Source organism: Guillardia theta (assembly GCF_000315625.1).
Source record: "Guillardia theta CCMP2712 unplaced genomic scaffold GUITHscaffold_215, whole genome shotgun sequence".
In the NCBI taxonomy this organism is placed as follows: Eukaryota; class Cryptophyceae; order Pyrenomonadales; family Geminigeraceae; genus Guillardia; species Guillardia theta.
Window position 1 is genome coordinate 14085 of NW_005434461.1, and position 27949 is coordinate 42033.

General features: G+C 54.1%; 9 protein-coding genes across 9 annotated transcripts; 5 read left to right on the top strand and 4 right to left on the bottom strand.

Moving 5' to 3' along the window:
- The first annotated feature begins 3014 nt into the window (after positions 1-3014).
- On the top strand, positions 3015-3786 carry GUITHDRAFT_156261 (hypothetical protein). Its single transcript, XM_005819591.1, has 3 exons — positions 3015-3210; positions 3264-3354; positions 3473-3786. The coding sequence occupies exons 2-3, from the start codon at positions 3351-3353 to the stop codon at positions 3751-3753; spliced, it is 285 nt and encodes a 94-aa protein (XP_005819648.1). The 5' UTR covers positions 3015-3210; positions 3264-3350; the 3' UTR covers positions 3754-3786.
- Positions 3787-8654: 4868 nt separating this feature from the next.
- GUITHDRAFT_148454 (hypothetical protein) lies at positions 8655-10442 on the top strand (the record flags this gene model as incomplete). Its single annotated transcript, XM_005819592.1, has 9 exons — positions 8655-9332; positions 9397-9444; positions 9494-9537; positions 9715-9784; positions 9839-9940; positions 9999-10046; positions 10102-10146; positions 10278-10344; positions 10393-10442. The coding sequence occupies 9 exons, from the start codon at positions 8655-8657 to the stop codon at positions 10440-10442; spliced, it is 1152 nt and encodes a 383-aa protein (XP_005819649.1).
- Positions 10443-10569: 127 nt separating this feature from the next.
- Positions 10570-11273, bottom strand: GUITHDRAFT_156262 (hypothetical protein). Its single transcript, XM_005819593.1, has one exon. The coding sequence runs from the start codon at positions 11241-11243 to the stop codon at positions 10590-10592; it is 654 nt and encodes a 217-aa protein (XP_005819650.1). The 5' UTR covers positions 11244-11273; the 3' UTR covers positions 10570-10589.
- Positions 11274-13188: 1915 nt separating this feature from the next.
- Positions 13189-13874, top strand: GUITHDRAFT_148456 (hypothetical protein; the record flags this gene model as incomplete). The annotated part of the gene is made up of 5 exons (XM_005819594.1): positions 13189-13353; positions 13408-13448; positions 13493-13717; positions 13749-13812; positions 13854-13874. 5 exons carry the CDS (start codon positions 13189-13191, stop codon positions 13872-13874), a joined length of 516 nt encoding a protein of 171 aa, XP_005819651.1.
- Positions 13875-14079: 205 nt separating this feature from the next.
- GUITHDRAFT_121150 (hypothetical protein) lies at positions 14080-14379 on the bottom strand (the record flags this gene model as incomplete). The annotated part of the gene is made up of 1 exon (XM_005819595.1): positions 14080-14379. The coding sequence occupies one exon, from the start codon at positions 14377-14379 to the stop codon at positions 14080-14082; it is 300 nt and encodes a 99-aa protein (XP_005819652.1).
- Positions 14380-14402: 23 nt separating this feature from the next.
- Positions 14403-14822, bottom strand: GUITHDRAFT_121151 (hypothetical protein; the record flags this gene model as incomplete). Its single annotated transcript, XM_005819596.1, has 1 exon — positions 14403-14822. The coding sequence occupies one exon, from the start codon at positions 14820-14822 to the stop codon at positions 14403-14405; it is 420 nt and encodes a 139-aa protein (XP_005819653.1).
- A 2658-nt stretch (positions 14823-17480) lies between these two features.
- On the top strand, positions 17481-20353 carry GUITHDRAFT_121152 (cytochrome P450; the record flags this gene model as incomplete). The annotated part of the gene is made up of 14 exons (XM_005819597.1): positions 17481-17717; positions 17770-18156; positions 18359-18442; positions 18490-18579; positions 18631-18697; positions 18750-18783; positions 18846-18906; positions 18954-19010; positions 19227-19278; positions 19542-19598; positions 19740-19773; positions 19820-19850; positions 19971-20051; positions 20237-20353. The coding sequence occupies 14 exons, from the start codon at positions 17481-17483 to the stop codon at positions 20351-20353; spliced, it is 1389 nt and encodes a 462-aa protein (XP_005819654.1).
- Positions 20354-20408: 55 nt separating this feature from the next.
- Positions 20409-22740, bottom strand: AP3M (Adaptor protein complex 3 subunit MU). The gene is made up of 6 exons (XM_005819598.1): positions 21667-22740; positions 21454-21515; positions 21324-21368; positions 21065-21118; positions 20774-20823; positions 20409-20732 (listed from the first exon to the last, which is right to left on the bottom strand). The coding sequence occupies exons 1-6, from the start codon at positions 22643-22645 to the stop codon at positions 20660-20662; spliced, it is 1263 nt and encodes a 420-aa protein (XP_005819655.1). The 5' UTR covers positions 22646-22740; the 3' UTR covers positions 20409-20659.
- Positions 22741-23692: 952 nt separating this feature from the next.
- On the top strand, positions 23693-27897 carry GUITHDRAFT_121154 (hypothetical protein; the record flags this gene model as incomplete). The annotated part of the gene is made up of 5 exons (XM_005819599.1): positions 23693-24145; positions 24189-24755; positions 24801-25049; positions 25100-26107; positions 26152-27897. 5 exons carry the CDS (start codon positions 23693-23695, stop codon positions 27895-27897), a joined length of 4023 nt encoding a protein of 1340 aa, XP_005819656.1.
- Positions 27898-27949: the final 52 nt, after the last annotated feature.

The window sequence follows — 27949 nt, forward strand, 5'->3', positions numbered from 1 at the left end:
CTCTCCCCTCTCCCCTCTCCCCTCTCCCCCTCCCCCTCCCCCTCCCCCTCCCTTTTCCCTTCTCCCGCCTTCTCCCCCTTCCCCTCCTCCCTTCTCCTTCCTCTCACCGGAGAGGGTCGGTAAAGAGATGGAAAGTATCAGCATGGCGCACCATGGCACCTACAACAATGTGAGTGAATAACTCCCTAGGGTCGAGCTCTACCAGGATAAAAAGGTTGGAGCTGGAGCTGCTTATAGTCGAAGAAGCGAAGACATTCAGGATAGGACGTTAGAAAGATCTGGAAACTAAAGCAAAGTCATCGTTCTCCTCTCCACCACCACCACCACCACCACCACCACCACCACCACCACCACCACCTCTTCCTCCTCCTCTCCGCTCCTCAGGTCCTCACCCTCGATCCAGGAGGAATCCGTCCACTTTGTCCGTTCTTATCCTTCCCCCCACCTCCTCGCTCTCCTCCAGGATCTTCAACGCGTCAGAACGTCATCAACATGGCGGCAGAGCTCACCACAAATGGGATCCCGCGCTCCTGCAGCTCCACTGCACAGGCAAGCCCTGAAATCCCTCCTCCTACTATCACCACCCTCTCCTCTCCTGCCGCAGCCTTGCACTGCAGGGCGGTCGCTCCCCTCCCTCTCCTTGGCGCACTTGCCGCATGGCGTAGGTTAGACGCTGTCCGGCCTCCTCCTGTACATCTTGAGCGCGTTTGGAGTCGGACAGGAACGGGGAGGAACAGGAAGGCAGTGACGGACTGCAGGGACAGCAGCAGCAGGACGAAGGCGTTGCGAGACGCTGAGAGAATCTGGTGAGGGAACGGCGATACGCAATGAAGGGACGAACCCATCGGAGATCGCTGCTAAAGAGCTGGCAAAAGGAAGCTGCGAGCGAGCGCGAGGAGGAGGAGGAGGAGGAGGAGGAGGAGGTAGGCCTGCATGACAACGAGAGTCAAAACAGCACTGGGCCTGACATGAAGCTCTCTGCTTCCATCACTCACTCACTCACTCACTCCTCTCTTTATCATCTCGTTCCCTCCCCTCCCCTCCCTTGCAACCTCCTCTCCTCCCTTCCCCGACCATCCTCCTCCCCCGCAGTGTCGTCGGATCTCTCAGGACATATAAAGGAGATCTATCCAGTAGAACGCAAAAATAAATGTGACCACCCACCTCGGTAAGAATAATAAAAGCTGTGGAAATTCAAGGGTGAATGACGGAATTTTATACCTCTGGTTATGGATGTTATCATGTTTTTCAAAGACAGCCCGGCCGGAGTCAGCTGCGCCGGGCACACTGTTCACTGAGGAGCCTGAGTCGAGGAGGCCAGGGCCGCCTGACCCCGGCAGGTCCTTCTCCTTCACCCAGACACTACGGATCACAATTACTTCACTCACTTCGGCCCACTGGGCCAGAAAGCCTGGGGTGGCCAGTGGCTTGCAGTGAGTGCCAAGACCGTTTAAGATCAAGATGGCAAGGCTGACACTGATGGCGACGAGTCTAGAGGCCTCTGACAAGTCTAGAGGCCTCAGGCCTCTGACAGTGCCGAGTCTGCCATCTGGGCCGCCTGCCACGTCCCAAGTTTCGAAGCCGAGAGACCATCTACGGTTGTAGTTTCTCTGTTCGCATCCGCCGGCCACTAAACTCGGAAAACACAGCGTACAGTCCTACAGGAGGCCACCAGTGCTGATAAGTAATGATGGGGGAGGAAAGACTGCTGGGCTGCTACAGTTGCGGTTGGGCTCCGTTGCCAGGTGGGTACGAACTCAAGCAAGAAATGAGAAGTTTTGTGAAGAGATCCACAAAATTTGTTTATTGCAGCACTCAGTGTCGTTAAATCAGTTTGTTCACTCGAACATGAAGCCTCGTACAACTCTCCACATGCTCTAAGGCTTCCTGGAACCAATCCTGCGTTGTGAAGCTGCCCTGGAGCAACGATTCTTCTTGGTGCTTGTGACCCTGCAGGGATTTCTCTGGGCTCGGCAGCGAGGGGACTAACACAGTGGGAGGATACTTGCAGCCTGTCAGCTCTGGGCTGATACTTGAGTTGTGCTGTACATTGAAAATTTTTGGTCGGATTCGTGAGTAAGGCCACTTCTTGATTCCCAATCTTCTACAGACATGCTTCATCGTCGTGGTAGAAAAGCCCTACATGAGGAATGAGTTTCAAACGAGACACAGATCATCAAAAGATGATTTTCACCAGCAAGTCACAAGCCTCCTTCTGCCTCATGACGAAGAGGCTGCGGACATCCTCCAAGGTCAAGTTTCTTGTCTTGTGGTTCTGACTTGCGCGTTTCTGTCCACTTACAGATGCCATTTCTGTTGTGTCTGCTTTTGCTTGCACTAGGTATATGTCGGGGACGATGATGAGCAGGTAGAGGCACAGGGGGTGAGACTGATCTTGATAACGTTGCTCAAGGGGGTGGAGGGCTCCAACTGTCAAGGGTAAGGGGAACAATGCGTAAAGCGATTGCTCCGAGTAAGTTGCCCATCATCTTGTACCCGGACGGGCAGTAAAGACCCGTATCTCATTGAAGCGGTGTGTTCCTGGCGTTGCTGTGTCCGGGGAGACGTAGTTAACCGACGTAAGTCAGCGATGTAATCAGTTGGATCATCGGATTACCCCGCGGGCCCGGGCCCGAGTGACCAGGCGGTTGCCGTGTCATAGAGTAAAATTACTTGTAGCGAATTCAGTAAAAATTAGGGTCGAAGAGGCCGCCATCTTTTACTCAAAGTTAAGTTAAAAATCAGTACGGTACGAGGACAGCAAGCGACCATGCCGCTACATCAACTCATAGTGTATACAGTATACCTCTGCTCCAGCTCAACTTGCCTTTGAGCCCGAGTAGTTTCACCTTGCGCCCCGGGACTGATATGACGATTAATAACCATGACGTTCGATGCTGTCACACCCCGAAGCTTTAGGGGTTTCAGACATCTACAGCGAATGCTCGGCAAGGCACCTTCGCTGGATCACATCATCAAGGTGTAGGGTAGAAGAAGCAGACCCTTCTAGCTTTGAAGGCTGATCCTTATATAGGCTAAAAGAAGCAAAACGGGTTAAGCCTCCATCGAAAGGAAGCATTGCTCTCTGCTTGACAAGATTCACACGTCCTCTTCAGCTTGTAAGCCACCACACGGGTACGCTCTTCCTGCGACGACGACCTCGAGAGAGGTCCTTTTCAGCAGATTCACACTGGAGTAGCGTATCCTGGGCTATCCAGGAGAAGTCAGCTTCGAACGCGAGTACCAGGTAGAAAACAACTGACCTTTCGTTTCGGTAAACCTCTGTCTGACTCGGGCGCGGATCCTATGAGCTCTGACACAACGGCAGAGCAGGTTCCGAGCTGTCACTGATGGCTGGCGTCACATCAGTCCCGAGGCTCAAGGTGAGATGGGTGGGCAGCAAAGACCCCGGGCAAGCTGAGATGGAGACACAACATGGGTATGCAAGCATTGCATTCGTCCTCTTACTCACATCCCGACACACCCTCTCTACCTCGGAGGAGTCGCCCTCGGCCGCAGCTTGGAGGAAGGTGCGGCCCGGCTGCACTGTACATAAGCGAGCTTCTGGCACTGACAAGAAGCAGGGGCATAGCGGACGAGAGGACGAGAGGACGAGAGGACGAGAGGACGGGAGGACGGGAGGACGAGACGACCAGACGACGAGACGACCAGACGACCAGACGACGAGGATCACACGAGGCAAGCGCAGCCGTTGGCATGCCAAAGGACAGGAGGCGCTCTCTGCGGGGCTAAGGGATGGGCTCAATGCCGTCCACCAACCATGGCGGAAGGGAGCAATTCGGAGAGGTTCATGGGGGACAGGGTGTAAGGGGCAAGGAGGGGTGGAATAGAGGTGATGAAACGGGGTGGGGGTATACCGCTATCTCCAATCACGACAGCAGCCGCAACTGGCAACCGACACTGATATCAAGTACTCTCAGCAGGGTGCGGAGGGGGGTGGGGGAGGGTGGGGAGTTGTCAAGTTTACTGGCACATATGCAAGGCTAGAGATAGAGTAGGAGGGAGGCAGTGGTGGTATATCTGCAGTAGCAGGGGAGAGAGCGACAAGGTCGCTTGCAGCAAATCAAACACTCTTGCTGAAAAGAACTTGTGGCGATCTGCTCTCTCTGTTTTTACCTTGCTTGCCTTTTTGTTGCTGGGGGGGGGGGGGGGATAACCGCCTGAGTTCGAGCCCGGCGGACCCTGCCCGGCCCTGGTGGTGACCGTGCCACGACGGTGACACCACCCGGTGACCGGACCAGTCACGGCGCCCGCCGCGCCGCCACGCCTGACTCAGTGAGTCTGCGGCTCGAGTCGGCCCGGCCCGGGTGACGGACAGGGCCGGGCGGCCGCGCCCGGGGCACGCCCCACCCGGCCCAGTCCATCGGCCCAACATACTGGCCTGCGACTGCCCCGACTCTCCTGATTGGGCCTCGTACTGATCTTTAACTCAACTTTGAGTAAAGACTCTCACGGGCCCCACCAAGGCAGGTCACTGTGACATGATCATCGCCGTCGGACATGCGATGGATCACAACGGGCCCCCATCACACCCCGAGGCCGCAGTTTGCACGACGCCGCCGAACCTTCAGCGTAGCTCACCGCCGGGCCGTCAATGCGGCGGCAACAAGAACTTCGAAACTTGCCCTGGACTGTCTCTACTAAGAGGAAAGCAGTGTGACAGGAGGACATCTATCTCTCTTTATTCTTACACCGTCACAACAAACAAGACAAGCCGACACACACTGGTGTGGCACTGGGGCAGCAAACAGACGTGGCTCACACACACGAGAGGGGAAGATGACCGCCTGGCCTTGACGACGATGGTTTCATAGCTTGGAAGAACGAGGTAGGAGTACCGTCTCTGGGCTGAAAGAAGTAGGGGTGTTGTCTCCTTGGAAGCTGACAAGTGGTCTCTCTCTCTCAGGCAAGAAGAGCCCCGTCCTCGCACGCAAGCAGGCAGCTTCCAACGGGTTGCACTTGACAAGATTCACACGTCCTCTTCAGCTTGTAAGCCACCACACGGGTACGCTCTTCCTGCGACGACGACCTCGAGAGAGGTCCTTTTCAGCAGATTCACACTGGAGTAGCGTATCCTGGGCTATCCAGGAGAAGTCAGCTTCGAACGCGAGTACCAGGTAGACAACTGTCCTTTCGTTTCGGTAAACCTCTGTCTGACTCGGGCGCGGATCCTATGAGCTCTGACACAACGGCAGAGCAGGTTCCGAGCTGTCACTGATGGCTGGCGTCACATCAGTCCCGAGGCTCAAGGTGAGATGGGTGGGCAGCAAAGACCCCGGGCAAGCTGAGATGGAGACACAACATGGGTATGCAAGCATTGCATTCGTCCTCTTACTCACATCCCGACACACCCTCTCTACCTCGGAGGAGTCGCCCTCGGCCGCAGCTTGGAGGAAGGTGCGGCCCGGCTGCACTGTACATAAGCGAGCTTCTGGCACTGACAAGAAGCAGGGGCATAGCGGACGAGAGGACGAGAGGACGAGAGGACGGGAGGACCAGACGACCAGACGACGAGACGACCAGACGACCAGACGACGAGGATCACACGAGGCAAGCGCAGCCGTTGGCATGCCAAAGGACAGGAGGCGCTCTTTGCGGTCAGACGCTAAGGGATGGGCTCAACGCCGTCCACCAACCATGGCGGAAGGGAGAAATTCGGAGAGGTTCATGGGGGACAGGGTGTAAGGGGCAAGGAGGGGTGGAATAGAGGTGATGAAACGGGGTGGGGGTATACCGCTATCTCCAATCACGACAGCAGCCGCAACTGGCAACCGACACTGATATCAAGTACTCTCAGCAGGGTGCGGAGGGGGGTGGGGGAGGGTGGGGAGTTGTCAAGTTTACTGGCACATATGCAAGGCTAGAGATAGAGTAGGAGGGAGGCAGTGGTGGTATATGTGCAGTAGCAGGGGAGAGAGCGACAAGGTCGCTTGCAGCAAATCAAACACTCTTGCTGAAAAGAACTTGTGGCGATCTGCTCTCTCTGTTTTTACCTTGCTTGCCTTTTTGTTGCTGGGGGGGGGGGGGGGATAACCGCCTGAGTTCGAGCCCGGCGGACCCTGCCCGGCCCTGGTGGTGCCACCGTGCCACGACGGTGACACCACCCGGTGACCGGACCAGTCACGGCGCCCGCCGCGCCGCCACGCCTGACTCAGTGAGTCTGCGGCTCGAGTCGGCCCGGCCCGGGTGACGGACAGGGCCGGGCGGCCGCGCCCGGGGCACGCCCCACCCGGCCCGGCCCAGTCCATCGGCCCAACATACTGGCCTGCGACTGCCCCGACTCTCCTGATTGGGCCTCGTACTGATCTTTAACTCAACTTTGAGTAAAGACTCTCACGGGCCCCACCAAGGCAGGTCACATGATCATCGCCGTCGGACATGCGATGGATCACAACGCCGTGACGGGCCCCCATCACACCCCGAGGCCGCAGTTTGCACGACGCCGCCGAACCTTCAGCGTAGCTCACCGCCGGGCCGTCAATGCGGCGGCAACAAGAACTTCGAAACTTGCCCTGGACTGTCTCTACTAAGAGGAAAGCAGTGTGACAGGAGGACATCTATCTCTCTTTATTCTTACACCGTCACAACAAACAAGACAAGCCGACACACACTGGTGTGGCACTGGGGCAGCAAACAGACGTGGCTCACACACACGAGAGGGGAAGATGACCGCCTGGCCTTGACGACGATGGTTTCATAGCTTGGAAGAAGGAGGTAGGAGTACCGTCTCTGGGCTGAAAGAAGTAGGGGTGTTGTCTCCTTGGAAGCTGACAAGCTTCCCTCTTACTTAGAAGTTGAACACCCGATGAGAGCTTGGAGAGGAAGCCTTGCTCTCTCTCAGGCAAGAAGAGCCCCGTCCTCGCACGCAAGCAGGCAGCTTCCAACGGGTTGTGCTTGACAAGATTCACACGTCCTCTTCAGCTTGTAAGCCACCACAGGAGTAGCGTATCCTGGGCTATCCAGGAGAAGTCAGCTTCGAACGCGAGTACCAGGTAGACAACTGTCCTTTCGTTTCGGTAAACCTCTGTCTGACTCGGGCTCGGATCCTATGAGCTCTGACACAACGGCAGAGCAGGTTCCGAGCTGTCACTGATGGCTGGCGTCACATCAGTCCCGAGGCTCAAGGTGAGATGGGTGGGCAGCAAAGACCCCGGGCAAGCTGAGATGGAGACACAACATGGGTATGCGAGCATTTCATACCCATGTTGTGGAGGAGTCGCCCTCGGCCGCAGCTTGGAAGAAGGTGCGGCCCGGCTGCACTGTACAGAAGCGAGCTGCTGGTACTGACAAGAAGCAGGGGCATAGCGGACGAGACGACCAGACGACCAGACGACGAGGACTACACGAGGCAAGCGCAGCCGTTGGCATGCCAAAGGACAGGAGGCGCTCTCTGCGGGGCTAAGGGATGGGCTCAATGCCGTCCACCAACCATGGCGGAAGGGAGCAATTCGGAGAGGTTCATGAGGGACAGGGTGTAAGGGGCAAGGAGGGGTGGAATAGAGGTGATGAAAGGGGGTGGGGGTATACCGCAATCTCCGATCACACTACTACTGACTACTGACAGCAGGGTGGGGGGCAGGGGGGGAACTCCGGAGAAGGGTGGCAGGGGTGGCAGTGGTGGTATATATACAGTAGCAGGGGGTAGGTTGACAAGGTCGCTTGCAGCAAACCCAACCTTCTGAGAAGAAACCTTGGCGATCTGCTCTCTCTGTTTTTACCTTGCTTGCCTTTTTGTTGCTGGGGGGGATAACCGCCTGAGTTCGAGCCGCACATAAAAATTTTGTTGACCGGGAAATTGATGATTGCCCGGAAATTGATGATTGCCCATTTCCAGGCTTCAGTCACTGAGCCTGTCGCGGCCCGGGACAGTGACAGTGTCGGAAGGGCCCCGAACTTGAAGCTATCGAAAAGGCAGAACTCTACGATCTACTCAGGGATTAGTAGATAGAGGAATAAGAGATAAGGGCAGAAATAAGAAAAGATCCGGCTCATGGCGGGGGGGGGGGGAGGCCAGAAGCCAGTAAGGCGAAGGAGAATGGGGAGACGAGGCGGGATGATGATGATGATGATGATGATGACAATAGAGATGGAGGAGGAGTTGGTGGTGATGATTGAGATGATGATTGAGATGATGATGATGATTCAGATTATCATGATGATGCAAATGATGGAGACGATGATGAGACGGAGACGGAGAGGCTTGACAGCAACTTGTGATGTACTTGAAGGCATGATTGCGATTCTCTTTGCCCTTTCCAATGATGTCCGGGTCTTTTGAGACCGATGATCTTGTTCTTGTCTTCATGATGGATCGTGGTTTCGATTACAAACATCAACTGATAGTGCCCAGGCCCGTTTATCTCTGCCGTCAGCTCTAGGTGCGATACTCTGAGATTGTTCCAGCCTCAAAAGGTGCGTGAATGGAGGAGGAGGTGGTGGTGGTGGAGTGGCGATGTAGATGATTAAGATAATGATGTTCGAGCTAATAATGACGACGATGAAGGTAAGGATGAAGGTATGATGGGGATGGGATGGAGATGGAGATGAAAATGTGGAGATTACAAAGGAGATGACGATTCTCCGCAGTTTTAACCATGGCAAAACAGATCCGATGAAAACAGTTTCTTGACAGCATGGCGATGGGTGTCAAGATATGGATCTGGTGTTTAAAAGCGATGATTGCTTTAGCTCTCTTTCCCTCGCATGACAACTCAAGAAGTTGCAACGTAGCGGGGAATTCAGAGGCGCCGCAAAGGTCGATTGAGCTAGCTCTTCATGGAGGGACGCGCCTATGGCTACGAGGCGGAAGACCAAGTCACGATGAGAGTGGCAATTCGGACACAGGGAGGAGATTGAAGAAGACAAGGACGAAGTCGAAGGGAAAGTCTGTGAAGACCTTGACGAGAGTGAAACACAGTGCCGCTCCGAGCTCCAACACAGAAGAGACTTCCATCTCAAAAACTCAAGAGATGCGCCTGCAGCGATTGCAGAAGGTTTCGGATCAGGCCGTTCCAAGTAGTATGAGCCCTCTGACTTCAGAGATGCACAGCAAGATCGATGTTCTCCGGTCAGCCATGCTCGCCAAGGACAAGAAGATTGTATCCAAAATCATGTCAGAGATCGGAGAATTAGCTCGCAAGCACTATGCAAAGAAGATATGGGACGTAAAACAGCTTACGACTGATGGGTTTGCGATAGGGGACAGCAGGAAGTTGAGGAAACTGCAGCATTCACTGACGGCTGTGAGCAAGAACACGATTCATTACAATGGGACGGGGTCAGTCATCAGGCAGATACGAGAGCAGGCGGAGGTAACAAGCGCCACTCCTCGATTCTCATGTGCTTGCATGGTATCAATGCGTTTCATGCTTGCAGGCTCTTTGCCTCCCGAATCCTACTGACCAAGTCTTGGGGATTGATGAGGTCGAGCAAGAAAGTGGAACTCTCTGCAAGATGTAAACTTTTCATGCAGTTTACTGAGATCCGATACGCGCTGGAGCAAGCCAACGAGACAAGGTGCTGCCTCCCATACCCTTACTCCCTCCTCCAATCGTGAAAAATCAACAGAGAAGCTCCGCTCCATGTGAAGACGAACAGAGAACTTGCCAAGTACTGCAAGGCAAGCTGCACACTGCCAACGACGTTCCCCCAGTGACCTCGACTGCAGACGAACATTGGAGATATGTTGGTCAGCGAAGACGTGGCCGTGAAGTGGTGGCTGGAGAAGAAGAGAGAGAAGAAGATGCAAGAGAAGGCAAAACAGGTCCTGTCACTCGTTCTCTTGTTGAGATGTCTCATGGATACCATGGACCTCCAGGCTGCGATCAGGGAAGAGCTCATGACTGAGTATGCTACCGCGTACTACGTCATGTGCAAGCAGCTGGCAGATGCCAAGGGAAAGCCATTCGACCCGATCAAAGTCAGTCAAAGACTCCCCGACGCTCTGACGAGTTTCTTGACGTGACAGCCGTTGACAGGCTGAGGAGATGGCGATCACTCATGCCCGGCAAAAGTACGAGATCCAGGTAAAAAGGAGGAAGCTTCGGTTGGGATCTTTTCATCCTGACACTTGAGTTCCAGCCCTTGAAGCAGAGGAAGAGGGAAATCCACGAGGCAGCAACATCAGTGAGCTGCTTATGAAACTCCTCCCTCTCCCTCTCCCTCTCCCTCTCCCTCTCCCTCTCCCTCTCCCTCTCCCCTCTCTCCCTCCCTCCCTCCCTCCCTCCTTCATAACTGCTTCTTACCCTCTGCTGCAGAAAATCTGCACTCCCATGCTGGTGAAGCCCAAGGGCAGGAAGAGAGTGCGATACGCAAAGCGCAGAGGTAGGGAGATAGCGAGAAGGAGGCTGAGGGATGACAATGCGTGTGAAGGGCCAAGGAGAAAGCTGTACAAGAAGCCCAAGAAGCGGGTGGTGGGTTGACTGCTGCTGTGGTCACTTGCGCTGACTTCTTATGACAGTTGTCACGGCACAAGAAGAAGATCAAGGTTGCACGTATGTTGATGGAAGAGGAAAGACTGACAGCCCCACTCATAGAAACGGTGAAGATCGAGTCAAAATTAACTTTAATCATGCTTCACTTCCATTCTGGTTGAACCCCGGAATTCGAGCGGGAGGAGAGGGCTTTCTATCGTGCATCCTCGTCAACGTGTCGCAGCGCCGGATGTTCTCAGCAAACATGATGTCTTCAGTCGTGTTATGATTGACAGAGTCTGTCTCCAGTCGTAGATGCTTTTCCCTCCTGTCTGTCAGCTGATTCGTTTGCGGTGGGCGGTTGTGCTTGCTGATCTCTAAGAAAGCGTCGAAAACAAATGCCTCGTCCTCCTTCTCACATCTCTGTATAGCATCCTCCAAGTACTTCTCAAGGCCAGCCTTCCTCTCATCTACCGTCGCTTCTGACATGCCTGAGAACCATCGTTTCGGAGGGAACTGCAAGTCGGCAAACGACTTCGGATTGATCTGGACGAGGCGGTCCCTGAACTCCCTGAACTCGTTGTAGCGATGCCAGACCTGCCACTTGAGACTCGGGTGCGACCCGTGGGCGGACAGCGAGCAGATCACCTCGTAGGCTACGAAGTGCTGCATCGCCTTTGTCCTCATGCAATGTGTCGATCGAGCTTCTGACTTGATGATGGCCACTTGCAGGCGATGGATGGTGTGTGGGTGACAGGTTTCTGTCGAAGAACGACTTGGAACAGCAGAACCTCCTTCTCTGTTCGGCATCCTCTACCGGATGTATCAGCAAAGAAAACTGCAAACACACAATGTCAACAAGTTACACCTTCATGACCATTCACTGTGTCATCACTTGTCGCATAGAACTCATCGAAACCCACTGGGCAAACTTGAAAGAAGCTTACATGTATCATTCTCATGTCTTCCCTTGCAAGCTCTGTCGTGCGCTCCATGCCCCTCTCTCCCGCTAGCAAATCGTTTTCTGAGATGCTCCTCCTCCTTCAACCATCTTCAACTGATTACAGCATCGAGCTCCTCCTGGTACTCGAGATCTTCCTCCTACTTGTCCCTTCCCAAAAACTTCTATCCCTGACGCTAACCGCCTATTTCTTCATTGTCTTCCCCACGTGGTGCTATCCTTCCTGTCGCAACCCTCTGCATAGTTGTCCCTTCCCCATCCACTTGAACTTGATCTGCCTCTCCCTCCCTCCCTCCCTCCCTCACCCCTTCGGCCTCTGGTTCCCTGCGACATTCGCTTCCCTCCCTCTCTCCCTGCCCTCCTGCCCCGCTTCCGATCCCGCTCCTCCTTGTCCCCACTCAATCTCTGCTCCCTCCCTCCCCCGCAACCGTCAACTCCCCCCCCATTCTATCTCTCTTTCGTCCCCTCTTCCCTTATGCTTCGAGTTCAGCTCCTTCTGAAAACATTCCAAAGGCATCAGGGCGATGGAGGTTCTGTAGCTCGTTCGATGCCGCAGCTCGACTCTTGAGAGCAGCATACCTGAACCCTGATACCTTTGCACACGAGTACCTGATACCTGGTATCATCAACCCTAAGGCTTTGAGCTCCACCTCACCATCATCCCGATGGCTTTCCGGGGAGGATGTATCATCCGCTCTACTCTGCCAACCCCGATAGATCCCCCGAGCTTCGTGAGGCAGGAGGGCAGTGACGCGTCCTCGAGGATGAGAGTACACGTTGTCGCTGCTCCTCATGTCGAGGACTCTGCAGAGCAGACACAGGAGGTCATCAAGGGAACTTTCAGTGGCACCATGAAGAAACCCGCGATCCAAAGGGTCTGGCGGCGAAGACAGGAGGCAGTACATGCTAGTCAGGTTGACAAAGTAGACATCGAGGTTGAGAGCGAAAGCTCCCATGGTGCGAGCTCAACGTCAGCTGCAAAGGGCTATGCCGAGAGAAACAGGAACGTCACCTTGTGCTTCGAGGGCGGTTCTGACGGCTGCCAGTGTAGATGGGGGAAAGTCGGCGATGCGATCCGGCGAGCAAGAATCAGCGCAAGTACTTGAGGCCCGAGTCTACTCCTCCTGCGCTGCCTTCTTCCATCTCCAAGGAGCTCGAAGTCAGTGGACCATCCATCACCTTCCTCCCTTCTCTTCTCTGAATGCTCCCCTAGCTTCTTCCTCCTCGTTTTGCTCCTCTCCTTTCCTTGGTCCTCCTCCCGTTCTCTGAATGCTAGGAGAGTGACCGTCGCAACAACAGATGCATCATGACGAGCAAGATGAACTTGCTCATGCGCGGACCACACAGACAGAAGTTTCAACGGTTTGCTTGGAAGATTTTGACTTTGCTACTTGGAGACATAGCCACAAGTCAGACGACAGCACCTTGTCGGTTGAAAATCACCCAAGAAGCATGTCAGCCACCTTGAGTTTGGGGTATTGGTCGAAGAAGAAGAAGTCTTTCTACTTTCAACAGCCTAGATCAAGATCTGCAAACATCGAGAAGCAAACAAGGCAGAGCCTGCCGACAAGAAGAGCATCCATGGATGTAAAACTTGTCTTACAACTTTTAAGAAGCTGATCCTTGATCTCCAGAAATCGTCGAGCAAAATCTTCGAGGGTGAGCAAGCAAACTGTCATGAAACGATCGTCTCTAAAACTTTTCAGTGTCGGGGACGGAGTTGCGGATGAGGAACAAGCTCAAACTGGCCTCACGCGGTACTGAAACATCCTCTCTCGTGATTGAGAGAGTGACATGAAAGATTTCACAGTCGAGACCGGAGCTGGGGCTGTGCACGAGCAAAAGGATATAAGTGTGAATGTAGAAAACTCAAGCAAGAGCAGGAAACACAGCATCACTTTGGACCTGACGAACAACGAGGCGTTTGCATCAACTTCAGAGTTCTTCTTCGACGACGAGGTTCTTGATCTGTTGGGAGGGAATCAGTGGCCTTGTATTCACCCTTGACTTTAGGATGATTACATCATCTTGCAACTCGAAGATGAGGTTTCAAGGTGAATCACTTGCCCTGTGCCAGTGAGTCAGAGACTCTGCTCAGGTACGACATGGAATCAGAGGCGAGGCATGAGGTCGAATCAGTGGACGACTCGGTCATCATGGTTGAAGAGCCGACGGAAGGCTCAAGTGCTCGAGGGTCGACCCTGACAGAAGATGACAAAGCTGATTGGGCATCGCTGCGCTCGCGAGTGTGTCAGATCGTCGTAGAGACTCTACGGCACCTGAGGAGCAGAAGGGACATGGCGGAATGTGGAGCAGAGGAGATGTAAGTAACGACAGCTACTTGATCCTTTCAGCCAGTTGAAGCGTGTGTTTGACAGAGACGAGGTAGCATCGAAGAAACAGCAGGAGGGGTGGAAGGTGATCTGTTTTCTGAATTGGCATGGACACTTGGAGGGAAGGTGAGGGAGCTCTGTGGATAGATTCGTCCTGGAAAGACTGACATGTCTTTCTTTCCGCTCGGATAGTCGGAGACAAAGAGGCTTGACTTCAAGACTTATACTGAACCGATACACACAATCTCAAATGGATCAAAGAAAGACAATTGCTTTGAGAATAGCATCTCCTACTGTACACAAGTGATATAATACAATAAGGTCAAACTGACAGAGTTTCTCATCCCCAGATCTACACGTTGATCAAGTACCCTGAGAGTGCCTCTTTCAGTTGTTCGTTGATTTTCTTCTGTTCGTCCAGTTCACTTTTCAACCTTTCCACCTCTTCATCCCTTGACTGCAGCTCAGCCTTACAGGACTCCAGCTGCTTGAAATATGACAACGTAAGCACCTTCTTGAGAACTGTAGCAGCTTCGGATATCCTGAATCTCAAATCATGCACTTCGGCCTTGAGGTTTGTGTTTTCCGTTTCCAACTTGGTCCTTTCCTTCTTCTCTACAATCAGCGATTTCTCCATGAGCCAGCGTTCCATCTCGAATTGTTTGCATTTCTGTCTCATGGCTTCTTGAACGTCATCGCACAGCTCATCGCATTTCGTGACGTCGTTCCATGCATGCCGTGGTGCAGGGCCGACTCAGTCGGAGTTGCGAGGAGCTGTAACGCGTCATCCCCGAAGAAGAAGACAGGTTGACGTTGGGTTGCATCAGCATCCCCATACCTCCTCGCTCCTTTCGTGTCCCTCACCTCGCTTTTGTCATCAGGTGAACATGCTGGGCGGACGACTTCCTGTGCTGAGTTGGTCGACCCCTCCTCGGCCTGCCGGCACGTTTCGTTCGGATGTGCGCTGTCGGGCCGATCGCTAACCATCATCTCAGATGTTGTCGCGTCACTGAGATACTCGCTGTCATTGCACAGGGTCTCATCGGATGAGACACTCTTCATCGTTCCCTCTGTTGACCCAGACGAATAGAGCATGTGAACGGCTCTACCTGAGAACAGAACGTTGGGTGCACAAGAAAGAGAGACAGGAGTGCTGAATTTCCTATGGACACGAAGACCATGGTGTATCATAAGATGAGGAGGAAGTTTGTCGAGGCCGAACGGAGACTGCAGTGAACACGTGAGCTCGGTGAGTGGTTTCATGGAAGAGGATGGGTCCCCAAGAGGCGGCGGAAGCGGAGTCATGGACGTAGACGTAGAGAGGCTGTGAGGAAGGGGAGAAGAGAAGGTAAATGCTCGAGATGCATCAGCAAGATGAGGACTCGTCTCCTCCTCGCTCGCTCGCCATGCGCTCGTTCCTATCGAAGGAGGCGGCATGGCGACGGGGGAATGTAACACACATCAACTTGAACCTGGAATGGGGGTAGTTGACAGCCCAAATGGGGGGTAGTACGATAAATAGAGGAAAGAGGGGTAGGTGCCCCAGAACAAACAGCTGCGTGGGGTAGGGTACAGGAGGCGTCGTTGAGAAATGAGGTTCAAAATGGGGGGTAGGGTACCCGCAAAACCTGTGTGGGGTCACTGAACTCAGTACATATTTGGTGGAGCCTGGAGGGGGTGGGGGTACAAAGGGGAGGTTGACTTTTGTAGCCGGGTGGGGGGTGGGGTCACACTGGGCCCGTACAACAGAGGCAGATAATGGGCGCTTGCTGGGAGGGTCCCCTTGCTTTCCCTGATCCTCAAGGACCCTCCCAGAGTGCTGACCTTGGTGGTGGTTGAGCGGGGTACTCGAAGTAACCTTCAGTTTGTTCCGACTCGAAGGATTGTCAGGGGTGGGTGGGTACCCGTACCCAGTGTGTCGGAGCAACGGTTGCCCGGGGGTACGGACAAAAAAAAGCCTGAGTGAACCACGGAGGCTGTACCGGGGACTTGAAAAAATTCGGGCCGCCGGTGGAGACTCCGAACGCCGCCGCACTATTTTTAACTTAACTTTGAGTAACGAAGACTGCCAGAAACGTGAACTCAGTGCCGACTGCCCGGCAGTCAGCGGCGACTCGGGCCCGACTGAGGCTCAGGCCGGTGACGCGGCCGGGCCGGAGGTTCCAGGCTAGCTCACCGAGGCTGAGTCAAGAGGACGTATAAAGTAGTGCTTTACAGTGAATCCGATATCTTCAACGTGCCGTTCCGAAAGTAACGTGACTATATCATTTATACCCAACATTAAGTTAAACTCATACGAGGACTAGGCTTTTTTTCGTGCAAATGTCAAAGCGAGTGATTTGGCGTCGGCCGATGTCCGGTTGGACCAAAGAGCGGGAGAGGAAGAGACGAGCACGAGGCCGAGGAGCTGGAGAGGGAGGAGGATGAAGATAGATGAGGTCGATGAGAGCGCAAGTGAGATGTGGTAGCTCAAGTTTCGGGTAAGCGAGAGGAAGGGGGAGGAGGAGAAAGAGGGGAGGAGGGGGGGGGGGGGGGGTTTTAAAAGGGTTCAAGAGGGATCGTAGGATAAAACTGAAGGATTGGAGATGGAGGCCTGAGGTGAAGGTGAAGGGAAAGCGGGGAAAGGAGGGAAAGGTGATTGAAGAAACAGCAAGAAGAGATAAGGTTCATTGGTTTGGGGTTGATGGATACATACTCGAGGAGTAAGAGGATAAGAGGAGAACAGAGCGAAAAGTTTGTGACATAGTATGGTTGAGAAAAAGGGTGTTGGGAGGTGTTGGTGGCAGGGACAAACCCCAAAGCTCTGTTCGGTTTAGAAAGGAGGGATAGAAGTTCTCCTCGATGGTTTCAGGCAAGAGTTATCGGCGATGTAAACCAGAGCAGAGGAGGAGAATTCGCAAGACGCCCTTGATTAAGACATGGCTCGTCATGCCTTCCTCGTTCCCTTTGTAATTTCTGATTGCACTTGACACACGATTGGCACTTGAATTTGCAGATCTTTGATTTGACCCTTCCTCCCTTTCTATGTGTGGTGTTCGATCTTCTTCTTGCGAGGATTTGCGCTCATGTCTCTTGTCCTTTTACTCTTCTAGCCTTGTTGCCCCGATTTCTCATCCGTTTCATTCCCTTGAAATCCTTCACGACCTCCCCTACCCCGCCCAATCCTCCTCCTTCACAACACTGTGAACACACCTTTCAGGCTGCCCTGCACGCATTTTTGCCAACACTCTCACTATCACCAGTTGCTCTCAATCATACCTCAATCAATCACTCTATCTCTCATCGCCTTATTGCCTGGCTGGTCTGTCCTATCTCTTCTCTCTTGTTCTCCTCATCTCTCCCGGATCCGCTCGTTCCCCATTCTTCGATCTCTCCCTTCCTTCCACCCCAATATCCCCTGCTATTCTCACATCTCTCCTCCTCTCATCCTGCCTCTCCGTCCTGCCTCTTCACTCTCCTCTGCTCCCTTTCCTCTCCCCCTCCTCTCCTCTCAGGGCCTCTCCTCCCGCTCCCTCCAAAGTTGATCAGTACACCGTGGTCACTCGTGTTCTACACTTTGTCTCCGATACCTACCCCTCCCCTCCCTTTCCCTATTTAGGACCCCACCCTTCGGGGTTTTTTGCTCTTGTTTCTTGCAAGATTTGGTTCTCGCCCTTCCCTGGACCTGCTCGTGGAGCTCAGCATGCCGCCGCCGCCGCCCTGTGCGTCTCTTGACCTGTCGATCTGATTGAGTTTCTCAGAGGCTCCTTGGCGATGAGGGAGGTGGATCTCTCCGCTCTAGCCCTGCGCCTCCGTGCTCGCCATGCCCTCCTCGTCGCAGCCGGGACCTTTCTTGGCGTGAAGCTGCTGCGTATCGGGAGGTGGTTGGTGTACGGAAGTGGCCGGTGGCTCTGGTGGACTCCGAAGGGCATCACGCTGCCTCCCATCGTTCCCGTCTCAAGGTTCCATTCCTTTCGCCACATCAGCGTGCAGCGGCAGTTCCCTCTCTACGTAAGTGGTACGCTTCTCGTTGCGCAACTAACCATGGTCCTATGCCTCGCAGCAATACCAGTACTTCAAACAGTATGGCCCTGTCATCAGGATCCCCCTTTTCCAACTCGCGCCGTGGGTGTTCGTCTGCGACCCGTCGGTTGCCAAGTTGGTCACCGAGGGCGACCGGTCGCTGGTCCTGGAGGAGTCGCCGAAAGCGCCGTGGCTGTATTCGCTCTTCTCGAGCTTCACTGGAGGGCCCAACATGTTCTCGAGGCCGCTCACAACTCAAGGATCCATCCCTGGCTGTCTTGCGAGCCGCAAGGCAGTTGCTAGCGCCTTCTCCATGGCGCAGATGGATGGGATAATTCCGCACCTGAACAAGTACATGGAGAGTCTGGGGGAGGTCTTGGACAGGATGGCGTCGTCGGAGCGAGACCTCGACGCCTGCGAGCTCTTTGTGAGTGCTTGCAGCTCAGGAGGGAGGAGGGAGGAGAGGGAGCGGAGGGAGGAGAGCTATGCTGATGCTATCCTTAGCTGCGGCTGAGTTTGGACTTCACCTGCGGGTCGTTGTTCGACTTCAAGTCAGACAGCATGAGGGATCTGACAAGGGCAAGTGACCGCGTACTGGAACGAGGGCTCGCTGACCTTGCTTCCTCCAGGAGGGAGGGGCAGAGAGGGAGAGTATGGGGAAGTCATTCTTGGAAAGCGTCAACACGATTGTGAACGAGATATCAGTGATGAGAGTACGTTGCTACAGCCTCTGACTGCGCCTCCTGACTTCCGTCCGAAGGTCACAAACCCGCTGCGCAAGTACATGTGGTGGGCTGAACACCAGAAGAAGTTCGACCGTTCAGGGCTGTTCCTTCGTGAGCTCGGGAGGGTGAGGAGGAGTTGAGGACCAGGAAAGCAGCAGGTTGAAACAGTCCTGCAGGACATTGTCAACAAATACAGGGCGTCTCACACAGATGAAGAGCTTGCTCGGGACTGCTCCGTGCTAGGTGAGCCTGAAACCTTGTCTGATTAGCCTCCTCATTATGTTCAAACCCTCAGGGCACCTGATGCGATCTCCGTACCCTTCGGACAAGTAGGAGACTTCACTGAGTCTGACGAGTCACAAAACTCAGCGTGTTGACTGTTGGTTTGCAGGGAGAGGATAGCAGATATTATTATCTTCCTGATAGCTGGACATGATACAACTGGATACACAGTGATCTCTGACAGAATCCCCTCCTCCTTCTCACATCCTTTGATCAGCTTGCCTGGATTGTGATTGAAGTTGCAAAGAAACCGGAGATTGCGAGGAAGATACGGGTAGAAAAGATGCAAATGATGATGATGATGATGATGATGATGATGATGATGATGATGATTGCAAACAGGAGGAATTGGACAAAGCAAACCCTGAAAGAAAACATTTCACAAGAGCACAACTGAGGTGCATCCCAGCCCCTCCTCCCTGCACCTTCTCCTTCCTCTCGTCCCCTCCTCACGTCCTCTTCCTCCCCTCTCATGTATGATGTTCTCCAGTTCTCTCGTTTACCTCAATTGGGTTATCAAGGAAGGATTGCGACTATGGCCGGTGAGGAGGAGGAGGAGGAGCAGGAGGAGGACGACGAGGAACCTTACTCTTGTTGCTTCTTTACCAAAGTTGCCGCCACCTCTGCTATCAGACTGGCACAAAAAGATATCCCGTGCCCAGGAGGACGTGAGTTTGAAGATAGTTGTGTTGGAGGAGACAAAAGGACGAGGGATGACAAGGAGGAAACGGGAAGGAGGAGGAGGCAGGGGAGGGTGGGGGGGGGGGGCTGGGCTGGGAAGGGGTTCTGATCTGCCCATCTGCAGTTACCATCCCTGCGGGTAGCACAGTGAGCGTATCTAACTTTGCGATGCATCGAAGCGGTGAGAGCAAGGATCAAAGAGAGAGAGAAGGACACTGCGTGAGAGGAGAGGAGAGGAGAGGAGAGGAGAGGAGAGGAGAGGAGGAGGGAGGAGTAGGAAGGAGGCATGGAAGTGGAGAGATTTCACACATGTGCGCTGCAGGCATTACTCGACCAGACGAGTTTGTTCCGGAGAGGTGAAAAAAGGAGGGGAGGATTGGAAGGCCCTGACGAGAGGAGCAGATGGGATGAGAAGAGCGAAGATCACGAGAGAGTAAGAGGAGGAGCTCGGAAACGATGGGTTGAAAATGAAGAGAGGGAGGAGTGGGTGGAGGAGGAGAAGATGAGGAAGAGAGGAGAGGACGGGGAGGAGGAGGAGCTGACCTGTTGGCAGCTAAAGACGATCTATCGTCCCTTCAGCACCGGGATGAGGAGATGCGTGGGAGAGAATTTGGCGATGGTGGAACTGCGGCTGGTATGGCAACTCCTCCTGATCCTCCTCCTCCTCCTCCTCCTCTTCCTCCTCCTCCTGATCTTCCTCCTCCTCCTCCTGATTCTCCTCCCAACCCCCCCGTCTCCTCCTCCTGATCCTCCTCTTCCTCTTCCTTACTCCTTCTCATGAACATAATCCTCCCTGTCCTCCCTTGTGACTGTGTGCAGATACTGGCGACCCTGTTGCAGAGATACGAGTGGGAGAACTTAATGGAACCTCGTCCGCAGTTCTACCTGACGACGAAGCCGGAAGGTGCTGTTGTTAGGATGAGGATGAGAGCGTGAAGGGGATGGCTGGAGGCGACCGGAACGTCCTGTGGTATTCTCGGCCCTGATAGTTGAGGAGATTCTTGTTTTGTTACACTTGCGATCAATCTAGTTACTGAGCAAAAGATCCCTGGAGTTGTCTTGTCCATCTTCATGTCCTCTCATTTGCCCGCTACCTCTACAACTTCTCTTCCGTGTTTTCTCTTCCATTGCTCTTCCTACAAATCGCTGCTTCACCGCTCTACCTCTCCCTCCTCTCCCTCCTCATCCTAATTTTCATGACATAAGATTGGCTCCTCCTCCTCGTCTCCTGCATCACAGACTTCACGAGCGCACTTGAAATCTCCCTGCCTTGGTCACGAATCTCACTCCCTTGTACGGCTTGTACCGCTCACCGCTGCCTCCCCGTCAGGCACAGCACAAGAGAGTCTCGGTTACCTCATCGTCAGTGCATCGATCTTGAGGCCAGAAGCGCTGAACATCACAATCTGCACTCCAAGTTAGGAGAGGGACGAGGGATGGCGAGGAAGGAGGGCGGGTGAAGCGGGTGAAGGGAACGCACGCGCAGTGACAGGAAGGAAGAGCGGGGAATGAAACTTGTGTGGCTGTGGTAGGAGGAAGACGAGGACAAGGAGGAGGTCGAGAGGGAGGAAAGTCGTGATGGTGGCAGGTAGAGGAGGACGAGGAGGACACGAGCAAGGAGGGTAGAGGAGAGTGGAGATGAACAACCTTGAAGTCAACGAGGATGGTTGGCCCGCTCTCTGGCGTCTCAGTCCCTGGCACCTGCTGGAGTCTCAGCATGCAAGAACGTCCGAGAGGCTGCGAGAGTGAAAAACAAGAGCCGGGAAGTTGTAAGAAGAAAGAGAGGATGAGGACGGCGATAGGACGATAGAGGAACTAAGACGGGAAGGAGAAGGGAGAGGAGGAGGGGAGAAGGAGGAGGAGATTACGATGATGATGAGGAAAAGGGGGGGGAGGAGGAGGATACCAGAGAAACGGAGCCGTTGAGACATGGACTTTTCTCCTTGGGGACCTGCAGAACGACATCAGTCCAGCAGACGAAGAGGAAGAGGAAGCAATCATGGTAGCGTTAGAGGGAAGAGGAAGAAAAGGCTTACCTTGCCAATTTCCCACCGTAGGACCTTGGAAGCATCATCGAAGTGAGCAGTACCGTGATTCACTGTATGCAAGTGTCATGCACTGAATGATGTCTCCCTCATCGCCTCAAAAGCATGATGATCTCCATCATCGTCATCATCATCATCGTCATGTCAATCGTCATCAGCATCATCACCATCGCTCAGCATAACACAGCGCCTCTGCTCCTGTACCAGAGAGGTTGTTGGTGGCGATGTTCTTGGTGAAGGGGATGGTGATCACAACGTCCTCGATTGTCCTCCCCGCGAGGTTCGACTTGGGTCCCACCATCACGTTGACGCGCCCCGACGTGCCGCTGAAGTGAATCTGCGGCTTCACGTAGAGAGGGAGGGTGACAGCCTGCCCAGTCGTGTTGACGCTGTAGGAGGCGAGCTTGAACTTGCCGTCGGGGGGGACGAACGACATGACCTGGTCCCTCTCGTACCTCGAGAGCCTCACACAGGGATGGAAGTTGACGTCGTCGATGATGCTCGGGTTGGTGAAGGACAGAGTCATGTCCGGCATCCCAGACAACTTGCAGTTCACCAGGACCTCCCCCGACACGTCGCAAGTCACCATGAGCCCGTTGGTGTCGATGCTGCAGTCGATCTCCTCGATGATGTCCAGGTAGATCTCGTTGTTCGTGTACTTGACTCCCTTCCTCCTCCACCAGATGCTGCTCAGCATGCCCTCGGGCAGGTCGCTGTTCAGGTTGCTCTTGTCGCTGACCCCCATGCTCGTCGCCACACGCCCGAGGATGGTGGGAGGGACGATCATCGTCTTGAGGACGTTGGGTTCGGTTGTCATCGGGATCCCGTTGTCCATCATCTCGTCCATGATCTGATACACAGTGATGAAGTTCTCCTTGATGCTCTCCTCGCTGACTTCGTTGAAGTAGTCCCTGAACACGTCCACCACCCGGTGAAGGAACTCAGTGACGAGCAGCGGGATGACATCTCTCTGTACGACGGCGATGAAGAACATCCCGTATCGCTGCACGTGGATCACGTAGTACTTGGGTGTAACCATCACCGGCTTCACCTCCGACGGGTTCGATGCCTGCTGTACCTCATTCCAGAACAACTCGCAGCAGGTCCTGCTGATGTATCCCCTGTAATGCTTCTCGATGATGACCTCTCCCGTAGGAGACATGACAAAGATCGAGTTGATCATGCTCGCTCCTTCTCACGCTTCTGCTGCCCGGCAGGCAGCTGCTCTCTCTCCACAAATCTTCTTCTGCAGACCAGACTGTTCGTGCACAAAACCCTGCGAGATCAAAAGTGTTCAGATGTTGCCATTGAGGAGGGGAAAATCGAATTTTTCAATATGCAGGAGAAAATTACTCCTACTCCTTCTGGTGACATTCCTCTACCTCCGCTGAACTGTGCGTCTGAATGCATATATTTTTCCTGTCATCATAAGGCATTCTCGAGCCAATCGACTTCTGACCTCTCCACTCGGAACTATGTCTCTTGACTTTGTTTGTATCTCTGCCTCTGTCTTCATCAGTGCCTGCCTGCCTGCCTGCCTCTCCGCCTCTTCTCTTTGCCAATTTAACTGCTTTTCCGTGAGGTCCCACCTGCTACTCTTCCTGCCTCCTCCTGCAACTTATCTCAGTTCCTGACTCCTCCTCCCCTCCTGATCCTCCTCGTCCTCGTCCTCGTCCTCCTCCTCCTCCTCCTCCTCCTCCTCCTCCTCCTCCTCCTCCGCTCCTCCGCATTATCGCCGCGTGTCTGCTGCGTCACTCAACCATAAAAAGGCAGAAAATTTCAATTGAAAAAATGCTTTCAGAAATTTTACTGTCCCAAAATCTTTTTTTTGAGTTTTTCTTTTTCTGGCTTTTACAAAATGTTTTTTAACAGTAGGCCCGCTCAGCTTGCTTGGGTTGATGAACCATGCTGGAACCATGAAGACGGGTGGGGCAGGGAGGAGGGGGAGAGGAGAGAGGAGAGAGGAGAGAGGAGAGAGGAGAGAGGAGAGAGGAGAGAGGAGAGAGGAGAGAGGAGAGAGGAGAGAGGAGAGGGGCCTGAAGGTCCTTCAGGGGATGATGCGATCGGACTCTCAATGGAGTGGGTTAAGAGGCGAAAGGATGATGATTACTCAGAGCAGAGAGGAGAGTGATGAGAGGGCTGGGAAACTCATGAGACAAGACGCGGCCGACCAGCCATCTGCAAACTTGCGCCGGAGAGGGTGACAGTCGATTGTGCTTTTCGGTTCAAGATGGATAAGTTACGGAACGCCATCGATGGCAAGCAGGGGCAAGGGAACAAAGTGACAACTAAGAGCGGACACATCTCAGACGTGAAGTTCGAGCCGAACCTTCCCCTGCTCGAAGATGACGACGTGCCTAGCGAGCAGTACGAGTTGGACAAACTCGATGAGGAGCTACAGAGGAGCAGGACGAAGAAGAGCCTGCTGGCAACACCGTCAGGGATGATGCGGGACAAGCTGGATTCGCTGCTGAACAAGAGGTTGGAGGAGAGGATCAACCAGCTGAGAATCTTTCGGACACAGATAGCAGAGATCCAACTGAAGAACAAGAGAGACCAGCTGGCGAAGTCGATCGAGATCAAAAAGGTCGTCGACAAACTCGCACGGACGAAACAGAGGCTGCAGGATGTGATGGAAGAGCTGAAGCAAGAGCGATCGGAGGAGCTGACCCAGCCAAGAGAGGTTTGCTTCCACCTCTACAACTCTTGTCCTCATGCCATGACAGGTCAGGCTGAGCGCTGCCAACGCGGTGCAGCATGTGAAGAGGACCTCTGTGCTACCAGCCAAGAGGCCCGACGCCTATCACTTTGTTGATGAGAGGAAGAGCGTCGTTGGGTCTCTGAGAAACGAAGGGGAGGGGAACCAGTGGGGGATCGGCATCACAGGAAACAATGACGCGTCGCAGATTCCTGTGCGGTCAGTGTTCAGACCAAGACGAGGAGCTAACATGAGGCTGGAGGCCAGAGACTGGAACGAGGAGTTTCAAACCAACATCAGGAGGATCAAGAGCAGATTCCTTGAGACAAAGTTCACAACCCTCGCCAAGATCGGGAACATGCAGGAGCATTTCGTTCAGAATGTGCTGTCCATCGGGAAGAGGATCGTGGAGGAGATAGCGTTGCCCTACGTGCAGAAGAGCATCAAACCAACAGCCATGCCTCTTGCTTTCAAAGTTCTCAGTGCGCTAGATCGCAATGACGTCCTCAAGGAGTTTGTGTACGATGCCGACGAGTGGCGCCCGATCTATTGCCACAGCAACATTGTGTTTCAAGTAGCGGCTGACGACTCTGATGTACATTGCTATCTGTTTGAATCGCTTGTTCTCACCCCTTGCTAGTTCTTCGGAGGTACTGAGGCAGCAAGCAAAGCCTTGTCAAACGAGTTCAGAGCCATCGAGTTCCTCTCGAAAGAATCGTACGAACACGATGTTTGCGTTCCCCTGTCAGCCTTGTTCTGCTACCTGGGACACAAGATTCTTGCCACTGCAGTGCTGCCTGGGATGGCTGACCCCAAGGACATGATGGATATATTTGCAAAAGAAGATGATCAAACAGAGACGGTTGCCACAGCTTGGGATAACGCAAAGGTAAAGCAAGTCGCCTTCCACAATATCACACGATGACGTTTGTATGGCAGGACTCTCTGCAAAGGAGCCTCCGCAAGCTGGGAATCTCTCTGAATCTCAAGCCGCATGTCATGATGGTGGATGGCGAGCAAGAGCATGTTCACCTCGTCGCTGACTTGCAGGCCTTCATCGGCAAAGACAAACGGAACTACCTCATGAGCTGCTCCCGAGTCCTCCCGCCAGAGCCCCCGACCTATCCGATCGATTCCGAGAGGTATCATCTGAGCAGGTTCATGCGGCCCGAGCTGCTTCAGCTGAGCTCCTCCCCCATCAATGCCGATTGCTTCTCGAGCTTCGTGGGCAAGGATGCGAGGAGAGACAACGCAAACTGCAGAGAGCTCTTCAACTTCATGCGGAGAAACATCTGCCCCTTCGTTGCCAGCTACCTCGACTCTCACGGGTATGACTTCCCGGACTTGATCAAGTCTCTTGCCTCCATCCTCCATCGCAACGGGATCAACGTTCGCTTCCTGGGGATCGTGGGTTCCTACTGCAAGAACGAGAGGACTGTCTGCATGGTGGCGTCGGAGATGGTAGCGCGACTTGTCAAGAGCAAACTGAGAAAGGATTGGCGCAGCATGGTGGACGAGGGTAAGAATCAGCCCCTGGACTCTCGCAGCTGCACTGCAGACGTTTACAGCTCCTTGTTCGAAGCGCAGGAGAAGGAGACTGAGTTCTGGTCCAACGTTGTTCAGAAGCGAATGAACGAAAAGTTCCCGGGGTCACTCGCGCTCGCTAGGAATCGACCATGGAGGACGCTTTGCGACATGAAGTTGGTCATCGACAGACTCTCCTCCATGACCGGCATCACCTTCCGTGAGGATCCCTGGGAAATCTTCGGGAAGCGCGGGAGAATTCTAGCTCATGACGTCATCAAGACCGAAGAGAGGATCCGAGTCGTCAACCTCGTGCCCATCGAGTGCCTGAGCGGCTTCGAGCTCCTTGCTGAGGCCCTGCGGATCTCTGACTTTGACAACAAGAAGAAGCTTGCCGCCGATGCTGTTCGCGTCTTCGAGCAGGTGAGGTACAACCCCTCGAGCGCTTTGATTGATAGCCTTGACAGGCCATCCAACACAACAACGCGATGAACCTGCAAGCAGTCACGTGCTGTGCCGACGCAAAGATGTTCCTCTCGCAGTTTCTCACCTTCTTCGACGCTCGTGCCTCGTTGGACGAGGCTGAAGAGCTCTACCGACGTTCCTTGTGCATCCGACCTCAGATCACCGAGACGCTTCTCAGACTTGGCGACCTGCATGTCCAGCAGGCAAAGCTCTCGCGCATCGAGGAGACGGCGGCACGTTTGCGGGCAAGAGCAGGAGCAAGGTATCTGCAGGGGATGCTCTACCAGTGGGAGAGAGACTACGCGACGGCAAACAAGGTTGTGCACAAGCTCGATCACTTGTTTCAGTTGTCTCGATCAGACTTCGCGGCCGTGAGCGTCGCGTCTAACAAGTTCTCGGACTTCAAGAACTTGAACTTCTCCTCCTCGCCGGACGTCGGGGCTAACGCGATCCGACGATCCATCGGGAAGGTCCCTGTGGTGGAGGACATGTGCATGGCAAACTGCCAATACTGCGACGACTCCGTCCTCTCGTACATCATCCCCAAGTCAAAGCGAACATTGACAGCCCTAGACGTGAGCGGTTGCCCCGTGACAAGCGAGTCGATCATTGTGCTGGCGCAGCTGAAGAACTTGCAGAAGCTGGTGGTGGACAACTGCTTGCTGATCGAAGACAAGGCATTGATGGAGGTGTTTCAGAAATGTACAAACTTGCGGCACATCTCTCTTCGCTCTGTTCCCAAGGTCTCTAATCAGAGCGCATTCTACATCCCCAAGTTCTGCCGGCAGCTCCAGTACTTTGACATGAGTCACAGCCCCCTCATCACCGGCGCCGCCCTCAATGAGATCGCGCAGGTGTGCAGTCAGATGGTGGAAGCCTTTGCCCAAGACTCCTACACCATGGACGACGTGCCCGTCATCAGCATCGGTAAGAACTGCCCTGCTGTCCGGACTCTCGACTTCCGCAACTGCGTCAAGTTGTCCAGCCTGTCAATCAAATCTTGGAAAGGACGGTTGAAGAAGCTAGAGACGCTGATACTGGAAGGATGCATCCGCCTTGATGACGCGGCCCTGCTGGCCCTTGCAGATCACGAGGCCTTTCCCAGCTTGACCCACCTGGACCTGACGTCGTGCGACTTGATTTCAACTCACGGCCTGCAGGAGATCGTCCGGCAGCTGGTGGACCTCGAGGTCCTGCGAGTGGGCAGGTGCACCCAGATCGAAGAGCATGCGGTCAAAGCGATCGCCAAGAACTGCCGGCAGCTGCGCGAGCTGAGCTTGGAGTCTTGTGTGGGAGTGACAGTGGGAGCAAGCGTGAAGATCGTCTCCTCCTGCACTTGTCTAGAGAAGCTCTCTTTTGCTGGCTGCCACCTGGTGGATGACACGACAGTGAGCATGATGGCGACGAATTTGACAAGGCTCGTGGAGCTGGACGTGAGCGGCTGCGAGTCTCTGTCGGAGGGGCCGCTGGGGAATGTGATCATCAACAACACGAGCTTGACGGCTCTGAACCTCTACGCGTGTCGCAAGGTCGGGAACAAGACGCTGAGGAAGATCGGGGCTACGTGCAGGAGGCTCGAGGCCCTGACCATCTCTCAGTCGAACAAGGTGAACGACAAGGGGATCATGCAGGTGGTGACAGGTTGCCCCTGCCTCAAGAGCCTGCACGCCACTAACTGCAAGAACATCTCCGACGACGCCAAGCAGCTGCTGAGCATTCAGACCCCCTGGGTCAATTTCGCATTTTAATATCAACACGTCAGCGTCTCCTGCGCTCTCCCGCAAGCTCGCCTCAACATGG